Here is a 16,920-nt window from a genome sequence, read left to right on the forward strand (position 1 = left end):
CCCCCACCCACCCCCCCATATTCACGGAGCAGGGCTACAAGAGCTGACTTTAATCTCCCGGCTGCTGCAGGGCGCTGAGCCCACGAACGGAGGGCCCGGCGTCTAGTGGGAGCAGGTGCGAGCTGCTTTGGTTACTGGGGTCTTGCATGCAAGCCCCTGCCTGGCACCAGGCACAGATGAGGTGGGCTCTGCGACAGAGCGGCGGCGCAGGGGGGCGGGGGGGACCACTGGGTCCCGCAGCTTCCAGATGACTGCGTTCGTCTAGACTGTAGCGCTAATGAAGTGGAACAGCTGCACGTGGGAAATGATGTTCCAAAAGCCCCCACCCCACAATCACCAGGCTGGGCACGCTTGCAAATTGGTACCGGTGTTCCCTAGACTCTGGACATTGGAGGCTCTTCTCCGAATTTCCATTTCCTACGTCACAGAGATGGTCTTTGAGCTGCCAAGTCTCTGGCAAAGTCAGATAGGACACCCCGGGACTCTCTCCCTTAGAGGGCTATCCTCTCCTTTCCTTATGGTTTACATTTCTGATGAAATGAGGAGGAACGCTTGTTTTCAACCTCCTCGGGGAAAGCTGGATTTTCTGCATTGTTCTTCAGAGAACGTGACTGATTCTGCGTGATTGTAGGAGGTCCTGGATCCAAGCTGCACCTGACAAGCACTTAGAACTATAAAAACCAGACCCCTTTGCCCCGAGATTCTGATCGGGGCAGAAGTTGTGACAGGCAGCGCCTTAGGTCTTGCGGCAGGGTCACGTCACTTTCTACCCCATGGCAAGAGGGAGGAAGACTCTTCCACCGGGTTCTCTCCTCCTCCAAATGGAGAGGCCCTGCATGAGCCTAAGTCCAGCCTCAGGAGCGGTGTGGCTGCGGCTGAATGCCCTTGACTCCAGGGAGGGGGAGGAGGGCTGGTGCACAGATCACCTCCTCAGGTTCCCTGGGGCTAGCAGGAACCCCAGGCACCTCCTGGCCTCAGTCTTCCAGCAGCTCACATTTGCATCCCTTTCACGGGCTGGGGTCCGAGCCCACCCTGATAATCAGGCTCCTGTTCAGCTCACCGGCAAGTCCACTACTTCCCCTCTACAGAATCCAGCGCCATCCTAACAGGAAGGGAAACACTGGGATTGTTTCTTTTTTGCTTCTAAGTGTGGCTGGAGAGTGGCAGGGTGTAATCACTTACCAAGAAAGTTTAGATACAAAGAGGCGATGAGATTCAAGAAATCCACAGACTCTCACACAAGTCTCCTTAATGTTTTCCTCCATCTGGTTCCTGTCATCTTAGCCATACCTGCCTTGATTTCTGGACCTTCAGCTGAATCCTCCCTGGAGCCATACTGCCCCCACCACCCTGTTTTTTTTTTTTCCTAGTAAGGTAGCAAATAATTATATGTAGCCCCCTAGAACATACAAATTGGGGTTTACCCGTCTATCTTTTATGGTGGTATCACTAAGTTCTTCAGAAAAAAAGCTCACAGTAAAAGTCACTACCATTTTCCTTGGCCAATAATCATAATAGTTTTAAAAACCCCACTAGTAAGCAGGAAGCTACCCTCCCTCCCCAGACCATTTCATGTTCATTCACTATTTGTATTTCTTTCTAACTGGAAATAAAAGAATATCTGGGGACAGGTGATCGCAGGAAAAAGAGCTCCTTTCTTACTCTCCACAAAAGCTTGCATTTATAGGAGAGCTACAGAACTACCAGGTAACCAAGGGACAGCAAAGAAGATGAGAAAGGGGGCCACATGGAAGGACCAGCATGTGTGGCACAGACCACAGTGGCCACATGGGTGCCAACAGCTTGGCCCGCTTGCTGAGAGCTGCACCCTGAGAGAGAAATGGAGCGGGGGGGGGGGGGGTGGTTTGCAACAGCCCTGATCTGGTGGCAAAGATTAAAGAGCTGTGTTACCTTGGGCTAGTCACTTAACTTCTCTGAACTTCATTTCTTAACTGACGGGATGGTAGCAGAAGTGTTGAGGGTAAGACAAAGCAGCACTCCCATCCATCTCAGCTACCAGCTAGCTGCAGGCAGATTACTTAATCATGTTGAGCCTCAGATCCCCCATCTGAAAAACCTCTGTGTCCTGTGACGATACGAGGTCATGTAGTGAATCCACCTAAGACACTTGTTGCACAGTGAATGCTTTATCAATGCAATTACTCTCAGTGCTCAAGATGATGCCTAGGTCTGGCTCTCTCCAGCTCTAATATTTGAAGAACAATTATCTTCATTGGTTATCTCCCATCTTAGGTTACAAGCTCCATAGGAGACTTAAGTTCACCTCTATCTACTCAGATCTTTACAAAATGTCTGGTATGTAGTAGGCACTCTGTAAAAATCTGCTGAATAAATGAACAAACTCTCTGCTGCCTTCAAAGACAACTTGTTTCCCTAATCCAACTAGATCACACAGGTTCACTCCTGGAAGCAGAGGATGAATGTGGCATTGACACTACAAATCTCACTGCACCGTGTCCTGGGCCGGGCTGAGAGTGCTGAGTGTTAGTGGGAAGCTCAGGCATCAGGCCTGCACCTGCAGCCCAGACAGTAAGAGGACCTGCTGGAGCTGTGGCCTCGTCACAGCCGGGGCCAGCTGGCTGCGGTGCAGAATGGAAGCAGGGGACAGGGTGGTACCTACTTTCACAGCATAGGTGCTGCCGGGGTCCTCGGAGCAGGTGGCGCAGTAATAAATGGCATCCCCCGAGTCACAGCAAGGCTTGTTACAGGTCAGTTTGAAGAGCGACCAGTTATTCTCATTGAAGCGCAGCTCCTTTTTCTGGCCGCCCATGAAGAGGTCCTCGCACTTGGCCGAGAGGCGGACCAGGGACTGGGCATAGAGCCCCCCGAGCTTGGTGTAGGTGCCCTCCTTGCTGCTGATGCTGCTCAGGAGGCTGTGGAGATGGAGCTGGGTGCTGCCGGTGGACGCCTGGCTGGACACGCTCAGCTGGGAGGCCGAGGCTGAGGGGACCCCTTTGCATTGGAGACCGGGGCTCCCACAGCCGCTCTTGCTGCCCACCAGCCCTGGGGCTGGCACCCAGTGGCCGCTGCCTTTGAAAGTTTTCTCCAGGGGCTCGGAAGAGGAGAAGATGTGATGGTGGCGGCTCCCCGGGCTCGAGGAGTAGCTGAAGTGGGACTCTTCGTGGGCACACACATTGCTTTCTGAGTGGCTGAGGTTCAGCTTGGGACTCGCTGTTCTTGGCTTGGGAGAGCCTTGGGTCCAGAAGAAGCCGTCGGGTGAGGAGGCTGCCCGGCTCACTAACTTCTTCTGGGGGAGCGGTGGGGGCTGGAGGGGGCCGTGAGGGGACACATCCTCAGTGAAGCCCGAAGGGAATGGAACAGGAGCAAAGAGCTTCTTCCCACTGTTGGTGGGGGAGTGCGCTGGCTCGGACGAAGGCCCTGAAATTAAGAAACAGCGACAATCAGGCTAGAGGCCGATGCCATTCAGTTCTGGAGTCCTGCGGTCAAAGGAATTTATTTTATTTGTATCTATCTCTTAGGGACAGCAAATGCACAAGGAACAAAATTCGAAATGCAAAAAAAGGTATAACGGTGTCAATGAAGTCTTCCTCCAACCCTATCCTTCTGCACCCAGTCGCCCTTATGGAGGGAACCACTGCTGGCAATTTCCAGGGATCCTACCGGAGATGTGCCAACCCAGTCAAACAAAAGCACAGGCACACATTTACACAAAGGAGATATTTCACATCAGATGTACAGATCTATTCACTTCTTTTTAACAGCAATCCCATATCATCATAGGCAAGTATCATCATTTATTTAACTGATCCCCTTGTGATGGACACTTAGGTTGTTTCTAACATCTTGCAAGCCATGCCTTCAACAGCAACAGCAAACCTGAATGTGTGCTTTGAATGGATCTTTTAAAAGGTTTACAGAGGGTACAATTTACCTATAGTAAAACTCCCCTTCTTTTTTAGTGTGTACTTCTTTGAGTTTTGACAAACACCCTGGTGCCTTTTGGGGGGCAGGGATGACCCAGAAATATATCAGAAGGCAGAAGTACATGACTATAAATGAGGAAATAAATCTCAAGGGACCCCCAATTCCCAGAGTGGGGCATGTAGATGCTGACCCTGTCAGAGAGGGGAGGCTCCATTGCAGCCTCAGCTGTCCCCCCACCCCACCTCACCCCCACCCCGAGAACATGGGTTCAGAATGTTCAGAAGCGTCACAGTGAGCTACAGGGCCAGTCTAGACAGGATGAAGAGAGGACTTCACTCTTTCTATCAGCATAGAAAATGGAGGTTTCACAATGAAACAAGCTCAGGTAAAACTGTGTGGCAGAGGGGCGGGGGGGGGGGGTGCCTGGGTGGCTCAGTGGTTGATCGTCTGCCTTCAGCTCAGGGCGTGATCCTAAAGTCCTGGGATCGAGTCCCGTGTCTGGCTCCCTGCTCAGTGGAGAGCCTGTTTCTCCCTCTCCCTCTGCCTCTCTCCCTGCTCATGCTCTCTCTCAAATAAATAAAATCTTAAAAAAAAAAAAAAAAGCGGTGGGGTGGGGGGTAGGAAGAAGCATGGCCACTGGGCACAGAAAAGGGCAAAGTGAAATAGCCCTCATTTCTTTCTGACGGGAGGATGTCCCCACTATTTTGACAGCAGCTTTTAGGGCAATAACAGAAGCACTAAATGTAGTCGTAGGTCGTAAAATGCCTCCTAGTACCCTAAAGGTGAAAATGTGAGAGAAATGCGGGTCTCCTACTCAAGGGCACGGTGACATGCACCCCTTGTGGAGTGCCCCAAGCTGTGTCATCTTAAGGGCAGGCCATGGGTGTCTCTGCCTCTCCCCACCTTGGCAGGATGCCTGGATGCATGAGGTGCCACAAACACCGGGGGCCCAAGCACGTACCGAAAGGCCCCAAAGGAAGCAAACTGTTCATTTTGTGTAGATGCACATGATCTTTCTCAGGCTGCTCCTGAAGAGTTAACAACTTTCTCTGCTCACACTGAGTCCCCCCTCTGCTTTCTCCAACCAAAGTTGGGACACATTCTGGGGACAGAATGACCCCTCCAAGGAACAAGCACTGACTCCAGGCCTCCCCGAGGTCAACACTGGGTCTCCTTACTCAGGATACTCCATGAGGAAGGGGGGTCCCCTCGCCCTGGGCAGAGTGGGCACTGACCTCTGTGCTGCAGCTTGAATGACGCGAGCTGTGTCAGTGAGGTGACAGCAGGGGCTCCCGTCCAGGACAAGCCCAAATGCAAAGCTTACAGCAGGACAACCCCAAGTGCAAAGCATGCATACAGTCTGCAGGATGCAGGAGCTGGGAACCCAGCCCCACAGGTTGGCGCAGCACAGAGGGGCTGTTGGGACCGCACCCGCACCTTCCCTGGCTCTGCTGTCTCTCTTCCCAGACCCCAGAGAAAGCCCAAGGTCTCTCACACTCCCACATCTGCAGCAGGCAAGCGCTCTGGCTGCCCAGTAGCTTATCAAGATCACAGTTACATTTTCCTTCCCACCTCACCCTGCGTTGCTAATGACAGGCGGGGTGCCTGCCAGCAAGGCTGAATGAGTGATTTATACCCACCCAGGGAGGCCAGGGTGATTATAAACTAAGCAGCAGTGGCACAGTCAGGCCAGGCAACCTTACACACCCTTGTATTGTCCTCACAGAAGGGGGGGGGGGAGGCGGCAAGCGATAGCCAGCCAGCCAGCCAGCCAGAGAATGGAGACTCTGATTGCAGCTGATCTTGGCAGGTTCTGGAACCCTGCGGTCTGTGGGACCCCTGGCCCACACTCTCTAGGAAGAGACTTTTCCCCTCTCAAGGGCGCAGGCAGCAATGGGAGCAGAAGCAGGCTAGGGCCATATATTCACTTCCTCTCTGTCCTCCCTCTAGCAGAGGCTGAGAGAGCAGAGGGGGGATCACTTACTAGCCCCTGGGCTGAAAATGGAAAAGCAAAACCCTTATGTGTGCGGTTCTCACAGGATACTCAGCCTCAGTCACCAAGTACCCAGGTGATGAGCAAGAGGACAGCCAGATGGAAACAGGTCCGTTTCCCGGCCTTTCTGCATTCTGGACAGCAGAACGTGTCGCAAGAGTCTGATCTCCATTTATTATCTTTTTTTTTTTTAAAGATTTTATTTATTTATTCATGATAGTCACAGAGAGAGAGAGAGAGGCAGAGACACAGGCAGAGGGAGAAGCAGGCTCCATGCAGGGAGCCCGACGTGGGATTCGATCCTGGGTCTCCAGGATCAAGCCCCGGGCCAAAGGCAGGTGCTAAACCGCTGCGCCACCCAGGGATCCCTCCATTTATTATCAACAGACAGAAGGCGGGGACAAGGCAAGGCAGGGGAGTGTGAGCAGAGTCTGGTCAATGCTTCAATCTGTGTCTCCAGTGACAGGGACAGCCTGCCTATGGTGAGGACTCCTTCTGGTCCCCAGTCCCGCTGGCCGGGGTGTTTCTGACAAATCAGTTTCTGGACTAGTTGCCTCTTTAAGCCTTGTGCTAGTTCCTCATCCTTAGTGGTTTGCCTTCCTTGCCCTCCCTGGACAGGTCTCCGGAACACCCCCATCACAGCCTTTTCTGCCTCGTCTGTGGTCTGAGGACAGACAGCAGGACCAGCCCCGAGCTTGTGCTATCCTCACCCAGCTGAGTTCCCTCATTTAAAAACTGACCGAATCACAGCACAGCCAAGGCCCCTTCCAGCATGAATAGTCTATAATTTTAGCCATTCTCTCCATTTTCAATCCCTCCCAACGTGCATTTTGTCTCAAAGCTGTCCCCAAAATAAAACACCTCTAAGGCAGAGGGCTCTCTCACTTCCACGGATTCTCTACCCTAGTTCCCTCAGCTGCGCCTGGGGTCAACTTTTCAAACTGTAAGGATAGCAGGAATCTTTAAAAAAAAAAAAAATCTGTAACACTTCTTATTCCCTAGATTACCAAAGAGAATCAAGAGGTTCTGCTCTCACACCAAAAATAACTTGTGTGTTCAGGCAGTTGGAAGGAAGTGATTTTTCTCCCTTGCCCTATGGGTGTTCTCTCGATTTCCTGTGGGAACTGTGTTAGTCAGCGGCTTTGATCAGATCTACAGGTAAATCTGGCAAGGAGTACTGGGTATTAGGTGGAAGTGGTTCATTTTCCTTTATTTCTGAGATGCTAGGTGTTGGTCACCCAACAAAGCCTGTACTGATCAGAGGAGGTCACTGCCTAAGAGTGCTCCCCAACCACACACGTCCCCAGCAGGGCAGGGCTGTAGTTACCGTTACTCATCCAGGGAATTGAGACTTGCCCGAAATGTGCACGTTACCCGTATCATTAGGAGTTATGTACACATACTGTGATTTTGAAGTTTAAAAAACATTGCTTAGTTCTGTAACAGGCATGACCACCTTCTGACCTGAGGCATTCTTCTTAACTTATGGTTTCTCCCTCTCTCCTCTCTCTCTTTCTTTCTCTTACAGCTTCTTAAAGTTTTTCTTCAGATTTGGAACCATAGCTAGTGAGAAGAACACACTTCACTCTGAGATCCCCCGGGGCACCTCAGGACCACATAACAGCTCAGCTGGTAGTATTCCCAGGGCTACTCGGAAAGAGATGTCAACATGTGGCCCTTCTCGATGAAACTGATTTCTCTACCATGAAAAAAGCAGTACCTATTTGCTATGGGACCTGAAGACCCACTCTGATTCTTCCAGTTGCTTTACTCTTACATGGGGAGCCTCCTCATGAACACGGCCATAGGCAACACAGCAGCTTGATTCCTACTACAGTTGACTCTTGAACAAATGGGGTCAGAATGAATGAGTCCACTTACATGTGGTTTTTTTTTCTTTTAAATAAATACAGTACAGTACTGCAAATACATTTTCTCTTCCTTATGATTTTCCTTTCTCTAGCTTACTTTATTATAAGAACATAGTATAGGGCAGCCTGGGTGGCTCAGCAGTTTAGCGCCACCTTTGGCCCAGGGCCTGATCCTGGAGACCCGGGATCAAGTCCCACATCGGGCTCCCTGCATGGAGCCTGCTTCTCCCTCTGCCTGTGTCCCTGCCTCTCTCTCTCTCTCTCTCTCTCTCTCTCTCTCTCTCTCTGTGTGTGTGTGTGTGTGTCTCTCATGAATGAATAAATAAAATCTTAAAAAAAAAGAACATAGTATATAATATATACAATGCACAAAATATGTGTTGTTTATGTTATGAGGCTTCTGGTCAATAGTAGCCTATTAGTAGTTATGTTTCTGGGGAGTCAAAAGTTATATTTGGATTTTTGACTGTGCAGGGGGTTGGTGCTGCAACCCCTATGTTTTGTCAGGGTCAAATGTATTTGCAACAGCTGACACACTCTGCATTTAGAAAAGCCAGAAAGAAGAGGGGACGAATATGCCTTGACACCTAAAATAGTTGCAAAAGTCACAGGCAAACCACTGGTTCAGGAAAATGTGCCTAAAAAAGTCCTGAAAAATGTTGGCCAACAGCCTGTATTCTCAGGACTCAGATTCAACAGCAATGAGAAGAATTCAAATATGTCCTGGCTTTATGCTGGTGTTAGATCACCCCGTTTCCAAATTCTGGCTTATAGCAAAGAGTATAAGAAAGGTGAGAAGAATGGAAAATACTTTTCTGGGAAGTTTGCCTCCATTACAGTTACATCATTGGTAGGTTTTTAAATGGCTTTTTTAGACTAATTGGGCCAGAGAGCTCCAAACCCCAGCTCCTACGTTTTTCTTCCAATTTCCTATTCTGCATATAAAGCCAGTAGCCAACCACAGAGTAGAACACCTCTGCATTTCTATAGTGTGTGTGTTTCAGAGAAGAGAAAGTGTTTCTAGTGGGGAAGTGACACATCACATGTGGTGTGCTGGGTGGGATCTTACAAAGACCAAGGGGAAGGTACCCTAGCTTGGGACCATTATATTTAGAAAGCAGAGAAGAAATCAGGATTTCAGTGGCTGGGATAAAACAGCTTAAAGCCAAGCAGAAAAACAGGCCAGAAGTTCAAACATAGTACTGTGATGTTTTCTTTATTATAGAGTCCTCTCCTTTGCTGGGTTTTAATAGCTACTTTCATTGTTCTCTTCAGCCAAAATGAGAGGTAAGCTTATGCAGGAAGTGGTCAGTCCAGTTTTGAGCTGTGTGAATGAGCCTGTCTGGCTCCCTTGGTGCACAGCTCTGCCTTCTGACAGCAGCTGGCTAGAGCAAACAGAGAGGCCAAGGGTAGAGTCATGGTGAGGGGTACCTAAGCTCCAAATTCTTAGCTTTTGGGTCTAGCTATTCTCCAACTGCAGGTAACGTGAAAGCAAATTGATTTTTCTTTTGTTTGAAAAACTTGGAGTGTTCTATGGACCATTCTTCAAAATGAGAATACAGATTGTATAGCTGGAAATGGCTATATAGATTTATTTATTCATTCATCTACTGTTTCCTGAGCACCTACTAAATGCAAGGCCTAAGGAACAAAGCAGATGGATAAAAACTCTCCTATGGCCTGTGGCCTCACTCAGTGAAAGCCACCTAGGTGGGCACCTTGCCAATGGTGCACACAAGTGGCACTCTTGCGGGTTTCTGCCAAAACCCTCTTCCCACCCCAATGAGACGTGAAGCGGGTGGCAGAGGGAATGTTCTACCCTCCTATGTAGCTTTTTCCTCCAAAGAAAAATCGTGCAAACTCTTGTTTGGTCACACAATCAGAAAGGCTCAACAATTTTCAAAAGCTAAAAAAAAAAAAAAAAAAGGCAGCCAAGTATCCCTTCAAAAGGATCCCTTGCTTTCTCAAGAAGGTAAATGCGGCCTGAAAATGGAAGCATATTATTAACATTTTACAACTGGAAGGAAAATGTGGCATTTGCGAGGAGTCTCTCTGGAACACTTAATCATCCCAAGAGACAACAATCAAGATGTGAATGCAATTTACATGCAAAAGAGGAGAAGCCCTGGCTCAGGAAAACTGGCTCATAGAAAGCAGTCCATGCCCACTGCCTCAGCGTGGCTCCAGAACCCTGCACTTTCAGTCTCCTGTGAGAGCACAATCATTTAGCAGTCTTCTCCCAAATTAACAGCAAAATTAAAAGTTAGTTCAAAGTATTTTCACATGCTGTTGATGGAAGCGTACAGTGACATTTTGCAGGATAATTTGGGAACTTCTATTTAAAATGCCTATACGTTTTGACATATCGGTTCCACTTCTCTTAAGAACTTATCTTACAGATATGTCCACCAAATTATCTCAAAGTGTGCCACAGGACCTTACTGGAGACTGATAATGAAAATCACCTAAACATGCATTGTTAAGATAGGGGTTTACCAATTTGCACCATGACAAAATATGCAGCATTAAAAAAAATGAGATAAATTTAGAGGTTCTGATTTGAAAGACTTCATGATAAACTAAGTATAAAAAATGTGTCAAATTGAGGTTTATGATATTTTAAATATGGATACAAATTTCTGAGAAAATACAGAAAAGTATGCTCAAAATATGTCAAAAGTGGGAGTTGGCTTAGAGGGTATCTAATGACTGATTTTTCAACTCATGTCTTTCCCCATCATGTGAATCGTTATCATGTACTGACCCTACTGAAGTAAAAATAGGTATTTTAAAAATTCAGTTTAAAGGGAATTGTTTAAACTAAGGTAAAGCTTCACTTTTGTGATTCTGTAAGGGTTCAGGCCACAGACAATATTAAAAAATGAGTATCTTCTCCTTGGGATAGCTTCTTCATCCTTCACTAATAAATCACTAATAATGGGGCACCTGGGTGGCTCAGTGGTTGAGCGTCTGCCTTTGGCTCAGGGCATGATCCCAGGGTCCTGGGATTGAGTCCTGCATTGGGATCTCTGTGGGGAGCCCACTTCTCCCTCTGCCTATGTCTCTGCCTCTCTCTCTCTGCATCTCTCATGAATAAATAAATAAAATCTTTTAAAAATAAATAAATCACTAATAAATCTAATAAATCTCCCAGAACAGGACTCACAACTCAGCCTCTCTCCATAGGGGTGGGGGATGAGGGAGGGCCTAACCATCCGCATTAGAGCAAAACACCAAACGTAATATGTTAGACCAAACCTGCCAATTTGGGATCCAGTGCTCTGATGGCCCATTTGATAGAATACACTAATTTCAGCTGGCGGGTTTTAGATGCCTTTTTCAGGGCCGTTTTTTTCTTCCTACAGTGTCCCAGGTAACAGGCTGAGCAGAGGAGCAAATGCTCATAAGGTCAGGCTGTCACTGCTCACTGATGTCTGATCTTTATGGACTTATGGTCTCTCCTCCTGACAGCACCCTCCACCCCTCCCTGCCCACTTCCTGGCTTGATTTTGTTCCCCTTGGCACTTACTGCTGTCTGACATGCTAGCTTTATCGTTTTCCTCATTGTCCCTCTCCATCCACTGCAATGTGAAAGAAGAGACTGGGCATTTTTTTGTCATTGTTGTATGTTCAACATCTAAAACTGTACCCAGCACAAGGTCTGGATTCAACAAGTCTCTATCGAATCAATGACTGCATTCATGTATATATTTAAAACAATCCTCTGGGCCTTAATACTGAAAAGGAAGTTGGCTACTGTTAAGATATTTCATTAATTCGGTTGTATCCCTGGTTTGTTAGCTATAAAAAATACTAACACTGACCTGGTACATACCTTCATGCGAATTCATACCTATATTCACTGTGTGGTTAGATCTCTTATCTATTGCTTGTGCCAACAGTTTCAGTTCAACAGAGCACTTTCTAATCTCCTGTACTGTGGGAACCTGGCATCTGTGATGTTTGTTAAACTGTGGAACTGAAGTTTAACATTATCCTAAATCAAAAAAGGAAAATGATCCTAATGTGACATTAGGTTTACCTATTTAAAAGGAACCATTTAAAGCATGAGAGTCTTCTGATGACCATTTGTTTCTTGCTTTGTTTTCTGATGAGCATTTGAGATGACCATTTAGCTGACCACTTTGCCTCACATCCATTCACTACAGATAACTTCTTGGCAGCATTCGTGGATCTGTCCTGACACATGCAGTTTGTCCCTCACAAACCAAGCATAAACCAAACAACTGCTTAGGCAGATTTTTCCTTCCACTGAGTCGACACACTGTTCAATGGGATTGCCCGCACGGACAAATGGGAAAACAGATGTGCTCTGAGGAGTAGGACATGCATACAAGCATAAAGCAGTGAAATTAATATTGATATAAAATGATACTTTGTATTTTTTTTAAAATGATACTTTGTAAACAGAAAATTTAGACACCCTGGTTTTTTAAATGCAACAAAGTTATAGATTTCAATTGTTTGTTTTTTTCATAAAATTTTTTTTAAGGATTTATTTATTTGAGTGAGAGAGAAAAAGAGTGCATGTGCATGCACACATGGAGGAGATGAGCAGCAGAGGGAGAGAGAAACATTAGCAGACTGCACTGAATGTGGAGCCTGATGCGGAGCTCAATCTCACTGAGATCAGGATCTGAGCCAAAACCAAGACTTGGCTGCTTAACCAATTGCACCACCCAGGCACCCCATTTCTTATAAAATTTAAAACTTTTTGGGGGGTTTGCCACAAAAACCCAAATAGTAGAAAACTAACTTTAACCACTAACCCTGATAAGCTTCCAAGATGTTTACACAAACTATTATTATGATATACTCTGGAATGACTTTGGCCTCAACTCACTCAGATCAGCCTTTACCGTAGATACAAAAACTGCGAAATGCATCTCTTTTCATTACTGGATTCTTACCAACAAAGCAAATAGTCTAATAGTATCTTTTGACTTAATATATATTAGAGAAGTAGATACTACATTCTGGTCTCCAGGAACTTCAGCGTGAACCAACTCTACCTCTCTTATTCAGATCCACTCTCTCAGCTTCGGTATTAGATATCAAATAGTCACAAAAGGCGTGATAGATAAATATTTCGATATTATTTTTATGAGGTAAAAAGCAAGTAAGAATTCATGGGACTGAAAGATAATTGTTCAGGACTAGATCTAAAGCAAGCCGCCTTGGTTAACGATGAGAAGCAGACTGAAGGGTTTTTCACATTCATGACCAGTGGTTCTGGATAGTCTCCAGATTAATGTTTAACAGATGTTACAAAAGGAGGGTGGAGAAAGAAAGCATGGTCCGGGTTACAGAGCTATAAGCAGGAGCAGCAGCTAGAAATGGTTCACTCTAAGGACCCAGAGTCTGGTAACAAGGTAGATATTTTTTGTTGATCTAGGAATCTAAATTTTGAAGTGCATTTCCATTGAATGACAGGCTCATGATAAAGGCAGAACCATAAAATAGATTTTTTAAAATTAGAAAACATCTGAGTAAGCCATCACCATTGTATCTATAAATCCCCAGTGTCTCCGTATTTCCCACTTCTACACATTGGTTTTCAGAGCTTTGTATAATCATCTAGCCTCTATCTTATACCAACTTCTAATCCCATCTTCCCCCTGCCTGCTTCCACAAAAGTGCATCAAGTGGTCCTACCTTTCCCCCAGAATGTACTGCTAACCCTGTGCCTTTGTTCCTCCTTTGTCATTTCTGTAACCTGCAAAGCCCTTTCCTCCCTCTAACTCCTTAATTCTAACCACACTTGAGAAGAGCTGAAGTGCCATCTTCTGTAAACGCCTTCTCTCTACCTTTCCACAGCCCTCATTGGCTCCTCTCTCTTCCAGAAGCCTTGATAAACATTCATGTTCTGGGAAGCCCAATCTCCTAGATTAGACCAGCCACCCAGAGGGCACGTGTTTCAGCCCTATCTTCCTAGCTAGACCTGAAGAGTCCTGAGAGCAAACATCATTATTTGCTGGTACTGACTAGTCAAGTGCCCAGACAATTAAGTAGAGTTCCCATCGACATGAGCTAGCTGGTGGCCATGGGACTCCACTCTACACTGCTCCCTCAGCATTGGTCATAATCCCCAAGATAGCAGGTCAAGGCATAGGGCCCAAAGGTTTATGCGCCTAGCCCAGCCCCCTGTGGAATAATCCACCTCACGGAATTTTTGCACAATTGGATGGCAAAAGATGGAAGCCCAAAGATGTAGCCTCTTTGGCTACATCCCCCCCCAAATCAAGACTAAGAGATTTTCTGTTTTTAAGTCTGAGCTATCAGAAATTTCCCATAAGACCAGACCACAGACTCATAGAACATATGCTCTAGACTTAGCAGTACTCATCTTTCCAATGGAAATATGTCAGTGATTGTGATTTTATGATGGAAGCCTTGATGCCAAAACTACCTACTGGGAAGAAATATTTCCACAGGAGTGAGAAAGGGCATCATGTTAGCACATGTTGAAACCTAACATGCTAAAGCGAGTTTAAGAGACACACAGGAGAGGACACACAAGCACACAAAGAATGTTGAAATGGTGAGAGGTTTTAATACTACCCATTACAACTGCAAAAACACAGGAGCGTGCTCAGAAATGTGCTCTGTCAAGACGTACCCACCTATAACGCCTTAGAACTTCATCCAGGGAGTGGGATGGATGGTAACCTAATGAAAACTCCATGCTTTAATCCAACAAACATTTATGTAAGCACCTGCTGTGTCTAAGTTAGTGTGTACGTGTACGCACATGTATGTGCACTCATGCACACGAAGGAGCGAAGGAGATGAGGGAGAGGCAGAGAGAAAGAAACATGGAGGCTGAAAACTTGTGGTTGGCATGCACCTAATCCCCTAAGAACCAATTCCGATGACAGAAATGCAGACCAGACCTACACATAAATGGCTCATCAGCCCAGGAATCAGTGAATGCATGGTGTGTAAGTGGAAAGAGCAGCACAGCATGAGGTACCTTGTCACCTATCCAACAGGGAATTAACGCCAACTGCTCCTGGGTGGAGTCTACCTCATGGGGAAAGCAGAACCAAGATGGTAGGTCTAGCTCGGCCATTCCAAATCCAGGCAGTGTGGCCAGGACTGGCCTTCCAGACTCAGGAGAATCTAAGCCTCCCCGTCAAGGCCAAGTCTGTTACCTCCATCACTGCAGGTCCTGGAGTCTGAGGCCAGACTGTCCGTGGAACCCGTGGTGAAGTTGACGTGGACGCCCCTGCAGGGAGGGCTGAGGCTCTCTGCAGAGCCCTGGCTCACTTTTTCCAAATCAGAGCTGCTCTTGTTCATCTTCAAAAGGTGCCTGGGAAAGATAAGAACAAACAATAAAAGCAATTAATTTGGTTTCTATTCAAAAACCAGGTGATGGGTCATGAATCCACTATGCTCCCGCAGCCTGAACAGTGCCAGGAAGTTCTGAAAAAAAAAAATGATTTTGGGAAGAGAGAATGGGCACTCCTTTGAAACCTTATGCACATGAATAGTGGGAGATTTCTCAAATGTGGTTAGGAGGAGTGAGTCTTCGTAAATGTAGAGGAATGTCAAAATCCGGATTTGGGAGGAACTGCCTTCATATTCTGACCCTGTTGGCCAAACCATTTATGTCGCCTATTATAACATCTCTACAAAGAAAAACTCGAACATTATCATACAAGTCAATGTAGAGAGATATACAGAGATTGGGTAGCTTTTTTAAGATCACAGGACACATGAAGTGCAAATTAGGACTAAAAAGGTGGGATTTCTTTTTGTCTGGTACTCTCTTGACAGAGCTTCAAAGGGTATAGGTTGTTCCTTGGAATTAAGGAAAACTTTATATCGATTTAACCAGATTTTAGTGCAATACTCAGAAACATGTTAACATAACTCTTCTTTCTCAAGTACAGAATCTGCCCTTAGGCTTTCTATGAAACCTTTTGTTGCATCTCTAAGACACCATTCCCAACATATCAGGGACCGGAATACCAAGTTTAAGAGAAAAATAACTTGCCTTGGCGAAAACAGTGCCATTATCAGATAGAGTGGTTAGCTTATTGATTTCTCCTTCCCTTTTTCCAAGGACTACATGAATATTCACTCTGACCTGACATTTTCGCCACACAGTGAGGCAGACCACAATCAATCTAGCTCTCTCCCTGCTGGTGGTAACCCAGATTTGTCTGAACTGATGCTTCCTTGATGACATTCCTGTTCCCACTACAGCAGATCTATACCTCAATATCTGTTGTAGGAAATACACAATGCAGTATTGATTTGGCATCAGAACCGCCTTATTTAATGCACATGACCTTACAGTCAAGAATTTATCGATTGTTCTTTGTTTTCAATATTGCCAGGTCCCGTATCGGTCTTCAGTCATGGGGATCCCTTGCTTATTGCCAGAAAAGTTTCCAGAAAGTTTGTTAGCTACCATGAAGACACTCTTCAGGAACACGTACTTCTCCTCACCCCCAATTCTTAGAACCACATTAAAGACTATGTTACAGCTGCCAAATGGAAGTTGTCACAATGATGGCAAGGTTACGATTAATACTCTTCCTCACGTTTTAATGTCACTGTAGAGCTCTGGGAAACATCAGATCCGTAGGAAGTGCCATGGTAGTAGATTATCTTTATTTTACCCTCTGGCAAAGTAAAATCATAGAAAGTTTTGTAAAACTATTTTTAGTCTCATCAGATCCATCAATCATGGCTTTCACAGGTGAAGCCTAGATATGCATTTGTGAGTAATGGACAACTCCTTGGTCCAGAGAGAAGCCAGCTCTGTGGCAGTGCAACTCCCCAAACCTCTCCAAAGTGGCCTCCGGAGTCTCTTGGTCCTCAGACCCGGAAAACTGCCATGGGAGAAATTCCAGCACCAGAGCTGCTGAGCTGGCAAAGCTCCCATTCTACAACCTAGAAAAACACTGAAAGAAGTGTATATAAATATATTAAACTAAAAAATACATAAATATGTATATGTGTGAGTATACACACGTGCACATACACACACAGACACCTTGGATACATGTCCTTGAGCAATATTCAAATCACTAGTAGTGAATGAATGGCTAAGTCAATTTAGTGAGGCATGGCAATTTACCAGTAGTTTATTTTAACAAAACATACTGCTAGGTGACC

The 16,920-nt window shown here is 46.1% G+C and overlaps 1 protein-coding gene across 2 annotated transcripts in view; it reads right to left on the reverse strand.

Annotated features, from left to right (window-relative positions):
- PRAG1 (PEAK1 related, kinase-activating pseudokinase 1) overlaps positions 1 to 16,920 on the reverse strand; it is a 50,011-nt gene that overhangs the window by 6,035 nt on the left and 27,056 nt on the right. For both annotated transcript variants that reach the window (XM_055335332.1, XM_055335331.1), the window contains exons 4-5: positions 14,946 to 15,103; positions 2,642 to 3,399 (exon numbers count right to left, since the gene is read on the reverse strand). In XM_055335332.1, coding sequence (XP_055191307.1) covers positions 2,642 to 3,399; positions 14,946 to 15,103 — 916 coding nt within the window. The remainder of the gene's footprint in view (positions 1 to 2,641; positions 3,400 to 14,945; positions 15,104 to 16,920) is intronic.

The sequence above is a fragment of the Nyctereutes procyonoides genome, unplaced genomic scaffold, assembly GCF_905146905.1.
Source record: "Nyctereutes procyonoides isolate TBG_1078 unplaced genomic scaffold, NYPRO_anot_genome, whole genome shotgun sequence".
NCBI lineage: Eukaryota > Metazoa > Chordata > Mammalia > Carnivora > Canidae > Nyctereutes > Nyctereutes procyonoides.